Here is a 21548-nt window from a genome sequence, read left to right as displayed (position 1 = left end):
AAAGAGGCATTTGGAAGAGTCGAGAGCAGAGAAAGAAGTAAGCTGCGAGATATATGTATGTATGTATGTATGTATGTATGTATGTATGTATGTATGTATGTATGTATATGTATATATATGTGTGTGTGTATATATATGTGTATATATATATATATATATATATATATATATATAGAGAGAGAGAGAGAGAGAGAGAGAGAGAGAATGGAAAACAGCAGGATTATAAGGGGAATGAATAGCTGGGGGAGAGAAGCCTATGAGGAGTGCTTAGAAGAGCAGAATGCCAGCATGGGCTTTAAAGTGTGTAAGAGGTACTTGTGATATTGAGGGAGCCTAGAGGCCAGCATGAGCTTTGGTGTGCTAATAACTACCACAGACAGCCATTTGTCCCATGGAAAATGACTCCTTTTGCTAGAGGGGAACTGGATTCACAAGTTCCTGAGAAATACTGGATTTTATCTAACTACAAGAAATCCTCCTATAGTCCAGCTTGAGTCTGTTTCTGGATATTTGGACTGCCTTTTGGAGTTTAGGGAATTGGAGTCTCCTTTGGACTTAACAGTAGCCCTTTTAGACAGTAAAGTTTGGAAGCCACTCTTATAAGAAATAGGAATTCTTTGTAGACGTTGACTATTCTAGTTTTCTTCCTATTACTGTGATAAACACCATGACCAAAGCAACTCAGGGAGAAAAGTGTTCATTTGGCTTATAGGATACAGTACGTTATCAATGGCCGCCAAGTGTTTTTCTTAGTTATAATTCTATTGCTATGATAATCTTATCTACGTGGGTTTGATTACAAAAACTAATATTCTCTAAATAATAAAAAAACACCCTGACCAAGGCAACTTACAAAAGAAAGTATTTAACTAGGCTGCATTTCAGAGGATTAGTGTACATGATGGCTGAGAAGAGGTAGCAAGCAATAGGCAGCACACACAGCAGAGTAATCACTGAAAGCTATCTTAATCCACAAGCGGGAGGCAGAGAACACCCTTGAAATGGCACAAGTTTTTTTGAAACCTCAAAACTCCCTCTAGCAAGGCCTCAGGTCCTAATCATTCCCAAATAGTCCCATCAACTGGGGACAGGTATTCAAATATATGAGCTTATAGGGCCCATTTCCATTCAAACTACCACACCAAAACAGGAGCTTAGAGGAAGAACCTGGAGTTTCAATCTGCTGCAGGGACAATAGAGGAACACTGCTTATTAGCTTGTTCCCATGACTTCTTCATCTTGCTTTCTTAAACACTCCGGGATCACCTTCATGAGTGTGGGACTGTTCACAGTGGATAAGGCTCCCCCACATCAACTATTAAGCTAGAAAATGCTCCCACAGACACACGCATTGGTCAATGTGACGGAGGTAGTTTCTCCATTGAGATTTCCCCTTCTCACTTCTCACGTGATTGCAGCCTGTGTGGGACTGACAAAAACTAACCAGAACACCAACCATGTAATTAGATGCAGACAGTCATTATAAACCCACTCCCCAGTGGACTCTAGACCTGGGAGCTCATACCTCCTGGTGACAAGATAGAGACTGGTTATCCTTATCTGTGATACACAATGACCATTTGTCCCTAAAAAAGTGACCTCCTTCCTGGTTCACCTGGTCAGATAACAGAGCTGATCGAGACCCAAGAGAGTGGAGTCTGTGTGAGGCTTAGAAAAGCTTAATTAACTGCTCGAGAGTAACACTATTGATAAGCTTGTCTTTGGTTGTATTATGTCATATTCTGGCACCTCCACCCACTCATCCACACACACCAGGTATGCATGTACAAGGTCTATTCTGAGCCCTCCCAAGGCATGTCTAATTGTTTTATTACTCCAGTCAGAGTTCATTTTTTGACCTAATCCTCCCAGGCTGGACCCATCAAAGAGCAGTTATTTTGTTGAAGGAAGGAAGCTGCCTCCTTTGTTCTCAGCTGCTGCTCTGCTGTTATCCTAGTGAGGTTCGGCTGAGTGAGAGCCATAAGGGTGCCAAGAAAAACACTATTTAAAATTTAAATAATAAGCTCTTGGAAATAAGGGGTCGTGCAGCATTCAGACTGCCACTGAATTTTCCCAAGAGAATGATGCATAATCTTTCTATCCATTCATCTCCTGTTCAGTAGGGACAAAATTCCAGAGTTGACAAGTACTCTGGGAGCAGATTCTTTCATTCTTCTCCCATGATGGTTCTTATCAACATTTTTGCAGAAACTAGTCTTCCAAAAGAAAAACAATTGAAATAGCCATTATTTTCATGTTACTTCGCATGTCCCTCGGGAAGCACATCCCCATGACTGATTTAGGCTTCTTCTTCTTCTGTAAAGGGGATAATAATACCTGCCATGTATATGCTCAAATGACATAAGCCCTATGAGAACATTTTTAATACAATAAAGCAATAAGATATGCAAGGCATGTTTTATCATTAACAAAGATACTAGGCCAATCATGTACCTACTTGCATCATTAATTTTATTTTTAACCAAACATTTGGATATATGCCAAGCAATATGGAATACAAAACCACCTTTTTTTAAAGACTAAGATTTCTTTCACCTCTCAAGCAATAAGTTCACCTTAATTAATATTTGACATGAGGCACAACCTTAATCCCAATATTAAGTGAAGATTTAGGACCTGTCTACACAGACAGGGCAAATAGTGGCCACTCAAGCATCTAGCAAAATACTTGGTAGAGAAGAGGAACCTGGCATTTATTTAATAAACAAGTAGAAGCATAAAACAGTCTCCCTCTCTTCTAAGGGAGGCAGACATTGATGAGCAAAGCATTCTAAACCTCAGACCTAAAGGTGGTAGGCTTCTCATTCTGATTCAACAGGCTATTGTAAGGGCTTTCAACAAAGCTGTATGTGTGGTCCTATAATCTCCCTTGATGTTGCTTTCCTGACCCTTTAGATATGTAGTTTTTATCAATTAAAATGAACCCAGTGCTTCCTGATAAATCTTGTTTCTCCACACGATCAAGCAACCTTTTGCTTGTTCCAAATCACAGGTGTGTCTACTGAAGGTTGAAGCCAAATCTGGAGTAGGTTAGAGGGGCAATATTGCCCACCAAGTGGTGGATGGATATGGGGGCTCTACAACAACAGGAATCTAAGAGACATGGCTGATCATTTGAAGGGAAAGATGGTGGAATTGGATATTGAGCAACCATTTCCTCCATGTGGCTACAGGACTGAGGCAGGGTAGAACAAGGAAAGTTTACATTGTCTCTGAAGCTCTTATATTTGGGGTCCTACCTCCTTCCTTTCCTTCCAAAAGAAACTCAGCTAGAAAAAAGTCCTAGGATGGCAGTTTCCAAATCTGAATAGTGTCAGAATCACTAGAGAATTTACAAAGACTTACGGTTTTCTGGTCTTCCAGACTGAATACTAGTTTTTGAAGAGACATGTGTGATTGTCTGTCTATCCATCAGCCAGAGACTACTGGTCTACCACACTGAGGCAAACATGAGTATATGGGCCTGGGGGAAAAAATGGTGTCCAGTGAGAAGGCCAGCCAATGGGAAACTTCTACCCTGGTACACTGCACGGAACTCACGGGTGGTTCAGTGCAGCAAAGGGAAGAAAAATACTTCTTATTATTGCTTCTGGGAAAAATACACAAAGGAAGAAGACAGAAGGTCACAAATAAGTCAAAGCTGTATTGGCTAAGTCAGGGAGTCATGGAGTGGAGAAGGAAGTTGGCTTGAGCTTCAACTGAAGAGATCATAGAAGAAAAGGGTAAATGAAGTAGAGCAGGCAAGAGTGTTTCCAAGCAAGGACACCACTCTTTTCCTCCTGTCTACCCATGGCTACCACTTGCCTTTACTGTCAGAGATGTGTTGAGGATGAGGAGAATTTGGAGTATTGGCTGACATAATATTTGTATAGCAAATTCCATAATTCTTTCTCTCCATGGTCACCTTGCTGAATATTCACCTTGAAAAACTTTGGTTGTCTGCCTCCTCATCCACTTTTCTCTAAGCATCTCATAGAGCTAATCACATCATTGTCTTTATTTTTGTTTGTTTTTTTGGTTTTTTTGTTTTGTTTTGTTTTGTTTTTTGGTTTTTTTCGAGACAGGGTTTCTCTGTGGCTTTGGAGGCTGTCCTGGAACTAGCTCTTGTAGACCAGGCTGGTCTCAAACTCACAGAGATCCGCCTGCCTCTGCCTCCCAAGTGCTGGGATTAAAGGCATGCACCACCACTGCCGGCCATTGTCTTTATTTTTAAGGAATGGTTGGCCTTAGCTGACGCTTGTTGGGTGCTCACTAAACACTGGTCACAAAACTAATGTTACTTGAAATTTGAGGAAATCCCTTTGTGGAAAATTTGTGACAGTGGTGTCAGTTGGTGGTGTGACACACAGAATGAGTAAGGAAAGGCATCACCACACAGCTTTCCTAGTAATATGGGACTCCTACACTGTGTTCATCTACTCATGCTTCTTGTATAAGTTATAAAAAAAAAAAACTAGAGCTGTGTTGGGGGCCAAAGATACTAAAACCAAGTCAAATCCTTGCCTTGAAGGAAGATAGACTGACCAATAGCTCTTTTGAAGCAAGAGGTTGAAGCTTGGTTGAGAAATACACAGGATTCTGTAGGAAATTAAGCTCTGAACCTAGCCTGTGGGGATCCCATGCTGGCATAGACTACTACCTGTCTATGTTTTCTGAAATTCTCCTATACATAGTATTTGCATTGTCCCCAAAACCAGCAGGTCCAGGTATATTTTTTATCTTGGCAAAAGGAGTGAGCAGAGCTATCCCTGTTCCTCCTGTAATTATTTTAACAACTCTAGCCCTTATACTCACTTCCTTGTATATTATGTCTGCTGAACCATCTACATTCCCACAAAAGAGAGGAAGCATGAATTGTACACTTTGCCAAGATAGGTGAAACTAGGGCCTGGAAAAACACAACTCGCTTATGTGATGTTACATGAAGATGAGAAAAAAAATAGCTAAAATACAATGTGTCTTTGGTAAAATGGGTTTATCCTAGAGACTTAGGACTGGAAACTGAGCTGAGAAATATACTCCTGGAGTACATTCTCCAAACTTGCTTATTTGTAGTAGCTATTTATATTGGTATAACTGCTATTAGAAAAGTGTTTTTTAAATATTAGAGGAAGTTGAAGATCTTAAGGTGCTTCAAGGGCAAAGAGAGGTGTGACCACTTTCCAGGCACTGGGGGGGGGGGGGCAACCACATTGCCACCTGGCCCTGTCTGAACCACAAGAGGCTACAGCTGAGTTTGAACACAGTCTGCTGTTGGTTGCTACCCAGAGTTTTTACAGTCAGTCAGAGCTCTATCTCTAGGACCTGAAGATACCTTTGTGCAGACATCTTTTACTGTGGCCCTCTGTCAAAGCCCATGTTTAGTAAGATGGCGTCTCCAGTAGTGTCTTAAAGATTTGTATCAGTTTTTTTAGATTTATTATTTTATTTTATATGTGAGTGTTTTGCTTTCATGAATGTCTGTGCACCACATACATGACTGATGTCCATGGAGGTAAGAAGAAAGCATCAGATTACCTGGAAAGGGAGTTGCAGACGGTTACAAACCATTGTGTGTGTTGGAGACTAAACCCAAATCCTCTGGAAGAACAAGTGCTCTTAACCACTGAGCCTCTCCAGCCCCTGTGTTGACTTTTCTTACTTCCCCTCTCCATGGCCACACTTCAACAAAAGCCTTCACAGACCAGGTTGTAAACTATTTCAGAATGCTTCTATTGTGTAAATGCATACCAGAAACCACAACGCTCCATCATGAGACACTCCAATTGTTTCTAATATTTGCAAGTCATTCCCATAAAGGATCCTGGGAAGGAAGATTCTTTCTATACAAATTCCAGTCCCATCATTTTATTTGCATGTATTCATAGTTAGCAACTTTTCATTTTATTTCTTCATCCTCAATTTTTAAATCATCCATCATGAAAACTGGACTACCTTTCCTGAAGCTCCCCACACCACTGGGCTGGCCAGGGCAAGATCCCAAACTCCTTTAAAAGCCTCTTCTGACATTGCCACTCAGGCGCAGCTGAAGCCCTTGGGATGCTAGTCTATCACTGAGCTTAACTCTGGCTCCTATTTCCCCAGCTCTCTCAGCTGTTCCACACAGTGAGCCACTACTCTGCATGGAACTGGATTCAAGTATCTCCATTATGTAACTGAGCCAGGATACAAGGCCAAGGATCTGAGGTCTCAGGCCCTTGCTTTCTGGTCCATATATGGTGTGGTTCAGAACCATGCAGAACTCAGTTCCTATGCTTTCTATTAGACCTGGTTTGGAATGACCTCCAATGTGAGAAAGTTCTGCCTTGTCCAAAGCACTTGTGCCTCTCTACTAATTAAAATAAAAGGTACTTAAAAATCCTATTTCTCATTTATATTGGCCACATTTCAAATGCTCTGTAGCTATGTGTGTTCAGTGGCTACTGCATTGTCTTCACGGGTATACAACATTTTTCTCATAGCAGCACTGAACAGACTGGTGTACTGACATATTAGTGAGGGCCACTACTATAAGTTTGCTATAGGAATGGTTCACCTGGTGCCTATACACATTTGGACCATTCTATGCCTTTTCTTTCTGATTCCAGAGGATCTAAATTTGTATCTGTCCTATAATTTTCCTGCAAAATGAATTCGTTCCCCCCATCCATGTATTTATTGAGTGATCCTTCTTTACTGTCTACTGTGCCAGGCAGTGAGCACACAGCTGATTTATATATAGTCTCTGCCATGAAAGAATTTATTATCCTGCATAGAAAGGAAATAAACACCAGACTGGTTTTTCTCATTACACTAAATAGCTATTGCTTATTGTCCTTAACCTGAAACAATATGAAACTTCAAAAACCACAACCTAAGAACACTTCATCTAAAGTGAGCTTAACTTCTGTTTTCCAATCTGCTTTAACAGCCCAGAGCCCTGAGTATTCTCAGAGGTGAAGTGATTTCCTTACGATCATATAGCCAGTAGAAACCGAATGTGGAATTTTCATCTTCCAGATTCCCTCCTGCTCCCCGTACTGCATGATGGCGGCACCTCCATGCCCTGTCCGTAATCACAGGATGACATGCCAAATTGTACCTACAAGCTACAACATGAACTTCCAGGTGTACTGTTGCTGGAAGTCACATGCCTCCTGTATATAAGTGCAGCCCGAGATAGCAGAAGCCAGCCCTGAGCCGTCTCCTCAACTGCCCTCTTGGGAACTTGCAACGGCTCTCTGGATACGTAATTTTATATCTGAGAGCAGAACTACATCTGGGAGAAAGGCTATTCTCAGGTTTGTCTACAGAGACTTCCCAAAGCTTGGATTTCTGAGACTCCATATATTCATCCCAGGAGTATGCTAAGAGCCCTCATAAATGTGATGGAAAAAGAGAGAACGGCAGCCTTAGTAATCTCACTTCCTGTTCCAACCAGGCCTAAGTCTTGAAAGTCTCAGACAAATAGAGTCAAGAAGTAATGTGCAAAAGGAGGAGGAAACTCTGTCCAGTCCCCTAACAGCTAATCAGCTTTAACTGTATGCCTCGGGGCTGAGTACATAGCCCTGTCGTAGCTACACTCTTCTATGTTTTATAGTTGATTGATGAAGGAAGCTGCTTATCACATAAGCAGTCAGCAAATAGCATGATGTAATGATGTGTGGGGCAGAAAGCCTGTGACATGTGTGCCTGCTAATGTGTCCTTCTAATAAGTATATTGATGAGAGGAAGCAACTATGTGTATATTGTGGTCCATATGTATAAATTCAGAAGTACAGACATACCTGTTTGCAGAAGGCCATGGACCAGTTGAAGCATCATGGCAGAGAAAGCCCCTGGGAGGGGGTGACTGTGATTTAGAAGACCAGCAGGAGGAAGCAGTCAGAGCATGGTGGACATGGGCACTGGTGTGAGTCCAGTTGTAACAGCCAGAATGAATGTGACTATGAGAGGGAAATGCCTGGAGTGGTGGGTACAACAGCCTTGTCAGAGCCTATGGACAAGCAGTCACACTTTGGTAGTGTCACTGTCAAGCCCTGCTTGCAGCCTAACTCTGAAGTGCTGTTTAAAGCTCATCTCCAGCATCTACTAGTGAGCTTTATTGTGCCACCCCCCATGAACAAAATTATAATAGTAATAAGAGAATCTACTACTTCCTTACTGCTTTTTATGTACACATATCTGTGTGAAGCCTTTTGCAGGCATTGTTGGATAATCCCACAACACATGAAATGACAGCACTATTTCCTAGGTTGGGGGAAAAGCCTCACCCATCATGTCAGGGGCCATGACCATTATTCCATGTTGACCCATGTGTCTACTTAAGTAAATTCATGAGGACAGGGACCAGAGGCTATTCCTATTTGACACCCCAGTACCTTGTATGGCAGGCCTGGCACAGATTAACTGATGCTTGTGAAATAAACAAGAAGATATTGCCAAATAAACAGCATAGCTCTGGGTCCAAAGAGAGGAGGTAGATTGCCAAAGAAAATTGGAGATGCTCAGTCATGAGGAGCAAGAGCCCTAGAAAGCCTGCATCTCAGAACAGTAAGACCTAGGATGGTGGGATATATTCAAACATCTTCTCTCTGATACCAGTAAGTTGTGTCCTGAGAACATGGGCAGGTTGGCAAATAGATGAGTGCAGAGCCTGGGCTGAAAGGGATATGATAAACTAGGCAATGTCAGGGACAATAAGAAAAACATTAAAACAGATGCAGCACAGTCACTGACAGTCAGAGTGGCCACAAACCTTCAATTACTAAACAGGTGACAGCCCATTGGTCATTGGGCCTTGCAATAGTCCAGTGGTTCCCGTTGAAAAGCCAGAGCAGATCATAAACACTTGGATGGGAACTCTCTAACACCTGAAACATTTCAAACCAGTAACAATTGGTAGGTCCCCACATGCAGATCTTACCTAAATGCCACTTGGGTATGAGGTTGGAAATTTTTAGTTTTATTTTATGTGTATAAGTGTTTCACCTGCATGGATATGTGTGTCTGGTGCCCTTGGAGGTCAGAAGAGGGCATCAGATACCCTGAAACAAGAGTTGCAGATGGTTGAGAGCTGCCATGTGGGTCCTGGGAACTGAATGTGGCAAGCTCTCCATCAACAATGAGGTTGAGATTTAATTGTGAGAGAAAGTCATTTTCCAAAAGCCATGTGTCCTATTTGGGGAATCTTGTTAAAAATAGATAATGTCATCTGTAGCTCTGTTTACCACAGAAAAGCTATAATTTCTCAGTGTGGCAATGATGGGTAAATGACCCATGGCAGACTCCTCCATATTGTACAATCTCCACTCTTACTGAAGGACCTCTGGTGTACTTTGTGGAAATTAACTTTCTGACCTGCAGACCAAGAGTCTGAGCACCACTTAGCAAGATTTATTTCTCTTACACATAAATGCAAGGTCTAGCACATTTCCCCCTCACTATAGTGAATGGTCTGTAAGGCGCCCATATTACCCTGGTGCCGACGGCCAAGGCAAAATCACAAGTTTAAGTGAGCCTATGCTACTTAGTGAGTTGCAGGCCAGCTGGGGCAATTTAGTGGGACCTTGTCTTAAAGAGTAGGCTGAGAGAAGGCTGGGGATATCACTCAGGAGAAGTGTTTCCTAGCACACTGAAGGCTGTGGGTTCAGTCTTCTGTACCCAGTGCAAAAAAAGAAGTACTTATCCTTTTGGAGCCATGGAACTGCTAAATTGTCTTTCTGCTTTGCCAGTGTATAAATCTAGAGCTTCTAGAAGTAATTTCTTTAAATCCTTAAAATTACCAGTTGCTAAACAGTCATTCGTTTTCCTCAAACACAAAAGAAGTTGATGGAAGTCAGCCAAGAGAAACACTTAAGCTTGTAGACAGAAGCAGACTACTATTAAAAGCCACAGTGGCCATTAACAAAGATGATGTCATAATTAAATGTCTGGGATCCCGGGGATCCCTGCGGCCAAGGAGAGGCAGCCATGATCTTTCCAAATCAGCTAAAAGTCACCTACCTAATGGTGTTTGGTAAGAGTGACCAGTCTAGCCATGCATAGTGGTGCACCCTTTTAATCATAGCACTTGGAAGGCAGAGGCAGGCAGATCTCTGTGAGTTCAAGGCCAGCCTGGTCTACATAATGAATTCCAGAACAGCCAGGAGTACATGGTAAAACCCTATCTTAGTGAAGGGGAAAAAAAAAGTGACCAGTCTACAGGCAAGTTAGGGTCTTGAAAAGAAATCTGGGAACTAACATGGTGCTTGCCCTCTGCAAAGCTGTTGGCCAGCACCAGGGATGTATGAAACTGGTAACTGTTAGGTCTGAGGCTAAAGGCTAATCATGCCATAACCTACCTGCAGTAACTTCATTCTTACAACTGCTATAGAGGAAATGGCAATGTGACTACCAGGAGCCTGTCTGGGAATCTCTAATCCTCTAACAGAATCTTCAGGTATCTGGGTTTCATGAGAATGACAGGTGTCATGGTCATTTTTCCAAGGAAGTTACAGGCTCAAGTTGGCAGGCTCCAGGGTAACACAAGCCTACCATTAGCAGGCATATCTCCAGCCAGTAGAAGGGTCCACCATAACTAAATGTGCCCTTCTTCTCCCACGTCATCAGAATAGCATATTCCCTCCAGAATTCCCTCCACCCCTGCCACCCTGGAATGAGAGACAGATTGCACAAACCTCCCCATTTCCTCTGAGATTTATAAAAAAAAAAAAACAGGAGTCATAAAAACATATACATACAAGTATATGAACTGAGTAAGTTGTATTTATATATTTAGAAATACACACACATATATGATACACACAAACATATATATGTAACAACATTTTTTAAAGAGGCTATGAATTTGAAAGAGAGAAAGGGGATATATGGGAAGGTTTGGAGGGAGGAAAGGGAAGGGGGAAATAATGTAATTATAACATCAAAAGTATTTAAGAAATTTTAAAGAGGAGTCTCACTCTGCCTTGGGTCTGCAGTCTGCCACACGCTGTCTGTCTATTTGTACGTCTATGCCATTAGTAAGTCTTCTAATAAATCTCTTACCCAGAAAGATATTTGGCCTCAGCACCCTTCTGAACCCCACATCTCCATTCTACCTCAGTGCCCACAATGAACCCCACATCTCCAACATTTCAGTAACTTAGGAAAGTCTTTAATAAAGCAAAAAAAAAAAAAAAAAAACCTTGGGGATTTGTATGGAGTACTTTGGCCATGTCCCTATGTGTCATCTTTTCAAACAAACAGTGACCTATCTCAAGGTAGACATTTCTCACAGTTCATGTATTTCCCAAGAAGAAATGGTCTTGAAGACATGCAGGAGCTGATCTGTCGCTACCACTATATGAATCTATGGGAAGCCCAGTCTCAGAGATCCCTGGCCTTCCAAACACGTACAAAGAAGAAATGAGAAGGTGCCAAGGACTCTTTCATTCTCCCCCCCAATTCATTTTGTGATTACTATCTAACCTAAGATAATCATGGGAAAGCTACCTTGCCTGGCTGGCTACAGGATACACCCTGCTTCTAAAAGGCAATTTGGTATAAAGCAAGTTATATAACCTCTCTGCTTTAGCCCTCTTGTCTGTAAAGTGGAGGTTTTAAAATGCCCTCACAGAGTGGCTGTAAGTGAAATATGAAATAAAACTGTGTATTTATAGATAAACTACGCCACAAATGCAATATGGAATGTAACTGATAAAATGGCGTTCTAGAAAAGATGAAACTGTAGAGACAGTAAAAGACCAGTAGCTGCCAGAGGTTTGGCCAGGCAAGAAGGAATGAGCAGGTAAAGCCCATGGGATTTTGCACATATTATAAACTTACATAACACTCTCAGGGAAGATTGAGGAGTGGGAAGTGTCTGCTTAAGTGGCTTTGGAAATTAATGAAATTTGTAAGACTAAGGGCAAAGAAATTTCATACTCTTATAAAGTTGATTCCCATAGTGGTACAAGTTAGGAATTTTGACACTACTGTATGTGTGTGTGCTGGAATTAAGAGATTAAATAAGCAGATGATAGATGTAGGGAGGGGAACTTCTGAATGAATGAGAATTTCTAGATTAGCAGGTGATCAGGTTAAAATGATCCATGTGGTACGGATTAGAGTTGCAGGCCTTGGTATGAACATAATCTAAGCTCAAAAAGGCAATTATAGAATTATCTGCAAATATGTATTCGTACACATTTTATAATGTATGCTTGTGTGTTCTTGCTCTATAAGCTAAGAGATAGTACACACTAGGAAACCTTGGCGCAACAAACACAATAAAAATGATGCCCAAACCTTGTTTTCTAATGCCAAACTATAGGAAAAGGAGTTGAGGCTCTTAGAAGAATAGCTTGGTTCTAGAACCAGAGCAAGCAATATACAAGAGAAGCATCCTGGAATGCCAGAAAGTAAGGGATTATTCAACACAAACAAAACTCTGTATTACAGGAGTGTGTCAAAGAGAACTGAAAGATACTAGAATCAACTTTAAAATTTTCCAAAAGCCAAAGTTGGAATAATATGAGCAATAAAGTAACTGAGACAGTGCTAGATCATAAGCCAAAGTAGAAAACAATAGTCATGAGTCTATCCTAATGTGCATCAATTCTGACATAGACAAATTCTCAGGACAGAGTAATTCCAAAGCAGGAGACACTAGCAAACACTACCTCAGCTTGGTGGTTGTGATTCACACCAACAGAGACAATGCCCTCAACTCCTGTGGCCTTCCCCTGAAAACACACAGCCCAACTGTATTTATGAGAAAACCTGGACTTGTTCTCATAGAGAAGTGTTGTCCAAAATACCTGATAAACACTCTCCAAAAGATCCAGGTCATAAAAGGCTAAGGGCATCTGAGGACTATCATAGCTAAAGCAAGCCTAAGAAAATGACTAAATAGGGCTGGAGAGATGGACTCAGAGATTAAGAGCACTGACTGCTCTTCCAGAGGTCCTGAGTTCAATTCCCAGCAACCACATGGTGGCTCACAACCATCTGTTGTGAGATATGGTGCCCTCTTCTGGTGTGCAGATATACATTGAAGCAAATTGCTGTATACATAATAAATAAAATCTTTAAAAAAGAAAGAAAATGACTAAATATAATGTGGCTTGCTTGGATGGGATCCTGGATAGCACATAGGCTTGGTAAAAATGGAGGAGATCTGAATAAGCTATAAACACTGACTGTAAAATAGATCACTCAGTCGGGCGTTGGTGGTGCATGCCTTTAATCCCAGCACTCAGAAGGCAGAGGCAGGCGGATTTCTGTGAGTTCGAGGCCAGCCTGGTCTCCAGAGCAAGTGCCAGGATAGGCTCCAAAGCTACACAGAGAAACCCTGTCTCGAAAAATAAAACAAACAAAAAAAATGGGTCACTCTATTTGTTCAATAACTTTAATACATATGTCACACTAACCTAAAAAGTCAGTCAGGAATAGTGCGTGGGGATGGACAGGGACATTATTCTATAGTCTGGTTTTCTATGAGTCTCAGCTTCTTCTTTTTTTATTCTTTTATTAGTTCAAATTAGGAACAAGCTTGTTTCACATGTCAATCTCTTCTCCCTCTCCCTCCCCTTCCCCTCAACATCCCATCTGCCCCTAGCCATCCCCCCTCCACTCCCCAGGCAGGGTAAGGCCCTCAAAAGGAGGTCCCCAAAGTCTACCACATCATCCTAGGCCAGGCCTAGGCCCTTCCCCATGTGTCCAGGTCAAGAGAGCATCCCTTCACATAGGATGGGCTCTCAAAATCCCTTCTTTTTTTTAGGACCTTACATATTTAATACAGTACGTTACCCCTGTACAAATGGAAAAAAATTAAGTTCGACATTTCTAGACAAATATGGCTGTTAATTTTTGTACAATGCCAACTCAACACGGTAAACTAGGATACTTTTTTCCATAGTTGACAGCACCTCTAAAGTTTCCAAAAATTCAAATTATATATATATATATATATATATATATATATATATTTATATTTATATAAAAGACCAATAATGGCAGTATGTTATGCATCAATAGCAGCAACAGCTTTTCCAGGTTCTGCAGTTATTTGAACAAAATTGTAGAGACATCCAGCAAACTCCATTTAAAAAAAAAAGTAAAAAACAAAATCCCAGAAATCAGCACAGTTCTGTTACTCTTGTGGTACCTGGCACCATTTTTTTTAAATTAGCTTCTCAATCATCATCTGGAAGGAATCCATTCTGAGCAACATCATTAAAAACGGCTCTGATAAAGCACAGTCACTACTATGTATCATATAGCAGGTCCACATATGAGTGAGTACATACCATGTTTGTCTTTTTGAGATTGGGTTACCTCACTCAGAATGGTTTCTTCGAGTTCCATCCATTTTCCTGCAAATTTCAAGATTCTATTGGTTTTTTTCTGCTGAGTAGTACGCCATTGTGTAAATGTACCACATGTTCTCTATCCATTCTTCGGTTGAGAGGCATCTAGGCTGCTTCCAGTTTCTGGCTATTGCAAATAATGCTTCTATGAACATGGTTGAACAGATGTCTTTGTTATATGAATGTGCTTCTTTTGGGTATATGCCTAGGAGTGGAATTGCTGAATCTTGTGGTAGACTCATTCCCATTTTCTTGAGAAGTCGCCATACTGATTTCCAAAGTGGCTGTACAAGTTGGCACTCCCACCAGCAGTGGAGGAGTGTTCCTCTTTCTCCGCATCCTCTCCAGCATAAACTATCATTGGTGTTTTTGATTAGCCATTCTGACAGGAGTAAGATGATATCTCAGAGTTGTTTTGATTTGCATTTCCCTGATGGCTAAGGATGTTGAACACTTTCTTATGTGTCTTTCAGCCATTTTAGATTCCTCTATTGAGAATTGTCTATTTAGTTCTGTACCCCATTTTTTAATTGGATTGTTTGGTGTTTTGGAGACTAGCTTCTTGAGTTCTTTGTATATTTTGGAGATCAGCCCTCTGTCAGATGTGGGGTTGGTGAATATCTTTTCCCAGTCTGTGGGCTGTCATTTTGTCTTGCTGATTATGTCCTTCGCCTTACAGAAGCTTCTCAGTTTCAGGAGGTCCCATTTATTAATTGTTGATCTCAATGTCTGTGCTACTGGTGTTATGTTCAGGAAGTGGTCTACTGTACTGGGTTTATGTTGAGGTCTTTGATCCATTTTGACTTAAGTTTTGTGCAGGGCGAAAGGCTTGGTTCTATCTGTAGTCTTCTACATATTTGCATCCAGTTATGCCAGCACCATTTGTTGAAGATGTTCTCTGTTCCAGCGTTAAAAAGGCAAAATCTAGTCTTGATGAAGTGACTGTCATGACTGTCTTCCTCATTTGTCTTATCAGGAGGCCTCACCGTAACTAGCACAGGAAAACACCCTTTTAAAGTGCAGAGGTGGGGTTTGGGTCCATCCCTTTTTGTTGATCCACATTAACTTCAGCCGACCACAGATAGATCATGGCTTCCTGCACATTCATTAAGTCTGTGTTCCTTTCTTCTCCAGGGCATGGCCTTTACACTTGAAGAAAGACTGCAGCTTGGCATCCACGGCCTGATCCCTCCCTGCTTCCTCAGCCAGGATGTCCAGCTCCTCCGCATCATGAGATACTATGAGAAACAACCAAGCGACCTGGACAAGTCAGTGGCTGAAGTCCATTCTCTGTGCCCAGTCCTGAGGCTGTGCTGCTCTGCACAATGGCTCCCAGAGGGTTTCTAAATTCTCTGTAACTAGGAAAGGCTGAGAGCCCGAGAGATTTCCAATCCAGTTCTGTCCTTAAAGAGTTATGTATGGTCTCCCTAGAGATAAGACTTACAACAGGAGCATGGCTAAAATGAACTTGGATAAGACAGGTGGAGCCTGGGAGGCCATCTGAGAGATGTTAGAGATGAGTCAGTCCCAGAAGCCTTGAGGGAACAACTCAACATTCAGCAGGGGCATGGGGGAGGGCAGAGCAGGAGATGGGCAAAAAAAAAAAAAAAAAAAAAAAAAAAAAAACTGGAGACATGGGGCTGTTAAGGAATATAGCAAAAGGAACAGTGGAGAAAAGGGAGATGGAGATGGATTGCCTTGTGAAGGATCTAGATGCTATGTTGAAGGTCATGGGCAGTAAGTCTTTGAGTCAACATTAACTGTTACTGAAGACAGTAGTCACTACCTAGGTACACATCATGAGTCAGCACAGGATTTAAACACTGCTGGCTACAACATCTATGTTTTTAACTTCTCTGCTGTACTTAGTTCAGAGATGACAAAGCCTGGTTGTTATATGACTAATTCTAGAATGAGTGAAATCAGCTTTCCTGCACTGAATACTAAAGCTACATTGCCAGTCTCTGTCCTTTGCCTGTGTTATGACTATGCCAATGGCATTTGACTCATTGGGTTTAGGAGAATTAAATGCATGTCTTTGTAATGTGCTTAGAATGTTGCCTGGGACATAGTAAACCCTGTATAAGTTTGTTAAACAAATGTGTCATCTTACCATGGGCTCTAGCAGATGTATGGGAAGAAGATAAAGGTTCTCTCTATATCAACTGAGCTAAATGGCTAGAACTAAATGTCCATGAAGGGCAGAGTTCAATAGCATACGAGGGTCATCCTGCATCTAGCTCCCAATGCCTCCTCCAAGCCACCCAGAGCTTCTGAGAAGCAGTTAACAAGCATGCCCCTGCCCACATCCATGTCCCCACTCCTAAAGCACTAAACTCCAGGGCTAATACAAGTCAAATGTTCTCTCCCTTTTGTTCATCTAGCCACATCATCTTGAAGAGCAAACCAGAAGTTACACAACAGGTTACACTAACAAACTGATGCATGGCCAAATGTTGAACAATCAGAAACTCCTGTTAAATGGACCAAAAAAGAACGAGAGTCCAAAATAAAATGTTTGCTTAAAATAGGAAGTTATAAAAGCTACAATCTCTAATGCTTGCCTTCTCAATGCTTTCCATCTTACTGGGCCTCACTTACTTGCCTAAAATGAGGCTCTAGGATCAGGAAGTGATGAATGTGTATACTCCTGAGAGCTCTAGAGGGCTTGCTCCTGGCTCTCTGCTTTCCTACACTCACTCCCAAGAGTCTCTCATTTCAACAGATGATTGGGAGAAAGACTAAGAAGGCTCCCCAACCATAGGGACTGTGGTATGCTGATAAGTGTTCCAGCGAGGAGGGGAGTAGAAGGTAGAATTGGAGAGAAGTGTACACTAAATGGCTAGGGAAATGGGATGTCCTACATTGGTAGTGGGTAGAGGGCATGCCTACCCCTGTGCGCAAATTCTCCCTGGAGCAAGGTCCACATTCTTAAGCACAGTGACATCATCCAGGGTCTGCCAAGCATCTGTGTCCCTGGAGTCAGCTGGCTTCTTCTATCCTTTCCAAGGTACATCATTCTCATGACTCTCCAAGACCGAAATGAGAAGCTCTTCTACCGGGTGCTGACCTCAGATGTGGAGAAGTTCATGCCCATTGTATACACACCCACAGTGGGCCTGGCCTGTCAGCAATACGGTCTGACCTTCCGACGACCTCGGTGAGTACCTACTAAAGGGGCCAAGGAGAGGCTGTCCCATAGAGGGGAAGAAATTGTTTCAAGTGGCATTGCTTCTTGACCCTTAGCAAGCTACCTTCGAGTCAATGGCTAACAGTGAGACATTTGATTTTAAACACGTGCTCAGTAAAATAACACCACCAACCTGGAAATGAGCTGAGAGAGAAGTTAGCAAGGGGATATTGGATCTTCTCCACCTCCGCATGATAAGTGGAGTTCAACAGGCTGCTTGGAGTTGGCCTGAGAAGCAGTTTCCATTGTTTTCACAGTCTCCACCTGTCACGTCGACACACCCTATCCCTTTTTCTGTTCACCTCCAACATACCTACAGATCTCTGGGTAACTGAGGACAATGAAGAGCCCTGAACACCAAACACATGCTCTCTTTCCAGCCCTTAAATCATATACCACCATTTAGATTCAATATAAAATTTCACTTTATAAGCAAAAACAATGGCATTACACTTTCTCTGAAAACTAAAGGATTGGAGAGAAATTTTCTAAAGAAATAGTTTTTCCCTTCATTTCAGTACTGAGTGTGTGTGTGTGTGTGTGTGTGTGTGTGTGTGTGTGTGTGTGCTAGAAAAATAGGACGGGTCTCAGTGGTTCTCAGTGCAAGGTACCTGATCTCTGTAACTATATAGTTTTTGCATTAACAATAAAAGAAAGGTCTAGATATATTATATGTAATAGAACATCATAGGAAAGCAATAATAAATGTACAGTATCCTGTAAACCAGGGGTTTTCAATGTTTCTAATGCTGCAACCCTTTAATACAGTTCCTCCTATTGTTGTGACCCCCCAACCACAAAATTATTTTCATTGCTACTTAATAACTGTAATTTTGCTACTGTTATGAATTTTGACGTAAATATCTGTGTTTTTCCGTAGTCTTAGGTGACCCCTGTGAAGGGGTTGGTTGATTCCAAAGGCCTTGCGACACACAGGTTGAGAACCACAACAAAACATATCTGTAATTTTCATTTATAAAATAGTTATGAATTAGATTTCTTGCTTTGCTTTGGTTTCATTTGTTATGGCTTAGTTTTTATTTTATTTGTCTATTTATTTACTTATTTTGGGTTTGTTTTTGAGATAGGGTTTCTTCATGTAGCCCTAGCTGTCCTGGAATTCACTCTGTACATGAAGCTGGCCTCGAACTCACAGAGGCCTTCCTGCCTCTGTCTCTTGAGTGCTGGGATCAAAGGTGTGTGCTACAACAACCCCAAGTGGCTAAGTATTTAAAAACAGGTTCTCCTGTAAGCCATGCTGGCCTGGAAACTCACAATATAGCAAATCTGTCTGCGATCTCTTGCTCATCTTGCTTCCACCCCTTGCCACCACTTTTTAAAGTATGTATTATATAGGGAGCATGTAATCATGGATCTGTGACAGCTTTAGTTAATTTCTGCTGGGCTGAGAAGGATGAATGGAAAGAATTGGGATTTAAAAAAAATTGTCTATGTGGAAAGCTGTACCCTAGGTGAGACATCTTTTATCAACTTCTCCAAAGCTCAAGAAACATCCAGAAGAGGAAGTGGAAAGAAAGTAGGAACTAGATGTTTGGGAGGAAGATTACAAAATAGCATCTTCTGGACTTGACAGGGACATTTTATTCATGAACTCACTGTAGCTGCAGTTACCTGCACAAGACTGGGCCATCACTTTGTCTCATACATGAGGAAGGAGCTCATGAGGCTCCAGCCCCTCACTGAGGCACTATGAGCAGGTTATGGGTGCTGGGGGTATGTCATTTTCTTTAGTGGAATATGAGGAACTGATACAATGCCCATATTCCAGTAAATAACCCCAACTAGTACCTATACAAGCAACTTTAGTTAAACTCAGTGAGTCAAAAAAAAAAAGACATCAAAGTAGGGGAGGTTGCTGGGGGGAGAGGGGGTTCCAAAAGGAAACAGAGGGAAATGAGAGTAGTGGGGGCGAAGTGAGCAAAAATTCAGAATATCCATGTTTGAAACTGTTAAATAATAAAAAAAAATAGAAACAAAAAAATCTAGCTAAGGGGAAAAGAGGGGCATATATCAAGGTCTGTGGAATCAAGATAAAACTAATTAGGGTTAGGAGTATACAAAAATCAGAACCACTCTAGCCACTGAGATGACTATATCTCCCTGGGTCAGTAGATGACATTCAGAAGGCTGGTGATAACTTTTTATAAGCTGATGAAAACTGACTACTATGTGATATGGTTAAGGGGAAGGTTTTTATTGTAAATATGAGGGAGAAAACAGCCAGAGACATCTGGAACAGTGCAGAGCAGAGAAAAAGAAGTTGACTGGACATGGCTAGCAGATTGGGCCTGGCCATGAGAGAAAGCAGGAGCAGAGCAGAGAACGAGAAAGGAGGGAGCAAGTGAAGGAGACAAAGAAAGGACCAATAGAGAAGCATAGCTGAAATATCAGGGTTATAGGGAGAAATAAGGGGGGGGCTCATGAGTTGAAGAGGGTTAGGGTAGGGGGGAGCGTTGAGAAGAACTGGGATGCCAGCGTGGACTCTGAAATGTGTAACAGGTACTTGTGGTACTGAGGGAGCCTGGAGGCCAGTGTGAATTTTAGTTTGCTAACGGGCACCACAGATAGCCATTTGTCCCTTCTGCCAGTGATAAGGGAAATAGCTCCTTACCTACAGACTGCTGACTTTGGTTCTAATCACCAGAATTTGGGGAAATGAAGTTTCCTTTGGACCCGACAGACCTAACAGAGGAACATTTGGTGGGATTTATGAGTTTTCACTGGGGAACAGGAAAGGGATAACTGAAAAAAAAAAGATACCCTTTTGAAAATTTGTATTGTTGTAGTTGTTGGAAACTCAGGAAGATATGGGGATCAAGAGGAATTTGTCTTTCATTGATGTGTTCTGATGTGAGACAGACTGGAGCAGTCTTCCTGGCAAATGTCTGATGGCTGCTCCCTTCCCATTTTTCATGCTCTATGTCACCCTCTGGTCCCAGTCTCATTACCTTGTTTTATTTTCATGTAGCACTTGTTTCTATCTCTAAAACCTCTTACTCCTACCAAGAAAAAGTATGGAATTTTTAATTTTATTCATCTAGATATCAGCCTTTGTTAGTTAGAATGCCTGGCATCTAGCTCCCCATGGCAGTAAAACAGGAGGTCCAAGGGTCTGGATAGAATGGACAAAGATGTCTGCTCAAAAGTGAAGTCTCTTTCACATGATTGTGGGAGTTGGATTGATGGGGAGTTGTTTCTGGCTCAGATCAAATCAGACTTGTGTTCTCTAATGAGTCATCAACAGACAGAGCAGTGGTAGTAAGGTGGGCCTCAATGAGTGCAGAAACAGGATCCCAAACCACTTCCATATGGAGAACCAGGTCATCTCTAGGTGTAAATAGCATGGGTGCTGCAGCTGGAGACACAGCCTGGGGAAAAAAATAGGCAACAACACGAGCAAGAAGCCCAAAGATGAACTGGAATATGGAGAACACCATAACTGTAGGCCAGATACTCTCCTCAAATCTTTACACATCATATTAAATTATCATCATACCCTCAGGAGGTAGGCACTCTTATCTTCTGCAGAATGAGAAAGCTGAGGCACAGAGAAGTAAGTTACTCAAAGTCACATAGCGAAGTCAGGACTGGAGCTGGGTACTCAAGTGTGAGTAGGAAACTACCACATTGCTTACTACATTGCCTCATAGTTCAGGACTGGGCACACACCATGGGCATTCAGGGTTGGGCACCGCTGCAGTTCCAAGAATGATTGACTGCCCAGGGTCTAAGGTGAAGATTAACTAGATGCCATTTCAGAGCCTCTCCCCAGAGGAAAGATCTAGTCAGACCGTCGGCTTGCAGCTGACTGATGCTAAGGCAGGTTCAGGCAGACTGAAATGTCTTCTTGGATTAATTCCTCACACCTAGTACAGTGTGTTTTTCACTAACCCTTCTTCAGATGACTACCCAATTAAGTGACTTGACATGTGACATTCTGAGCTGTTGCTCTAGGTTTCCATCTGGCCTCTTTCCAGGTGTTAATT

At 41.8% G+C, this 21548-nt stretch overlaps 1 protein-coding gene across 2 annotated transcripts in view; it reads left to right on the top strand.

Moving 5' to 3' along the window:
• The window catches only part of Me3 (malic enzyme 3), a 223170-nt gene that overhangs the window by 72792 nt on the left and 128830 nt on the right, over nt 1-21548 (top strand). For both annotated transcript variants that reach the window (XM_035442405.1, XM_027407600.2), the window contains exons 2-3: nt 15486-15619; nt 17362-17511. In XM_035442405.1, the coding sequence (XP_035298296.1) occupies nt 15486-15619; nt 17362-17511 (284 nt within the window). The remainder of the gene's footprint in view (nt 1-15485; nt 15620-17361; nt 17512-21548) is intronic.

Source organism: Cricetulus griseus, chromosome 3 (genome assembly GCF_003668045.3).
Source record: "Cricetulus griseus strain 17A/GY chromosome 3, alternate assembly CriGri-PICRH-1.0, whole genome shotgun sequence".
NCBI lineage: Eukaryota > Metazoa > Chordata > Mammalia > Rodentia > Cricetidae > Cricetulus > Cricetulus griseus.
Note: the sequence above shows the minus strand (reverse complement) of the source record. Positions and strands in the feature narration are given on the sequence as shown.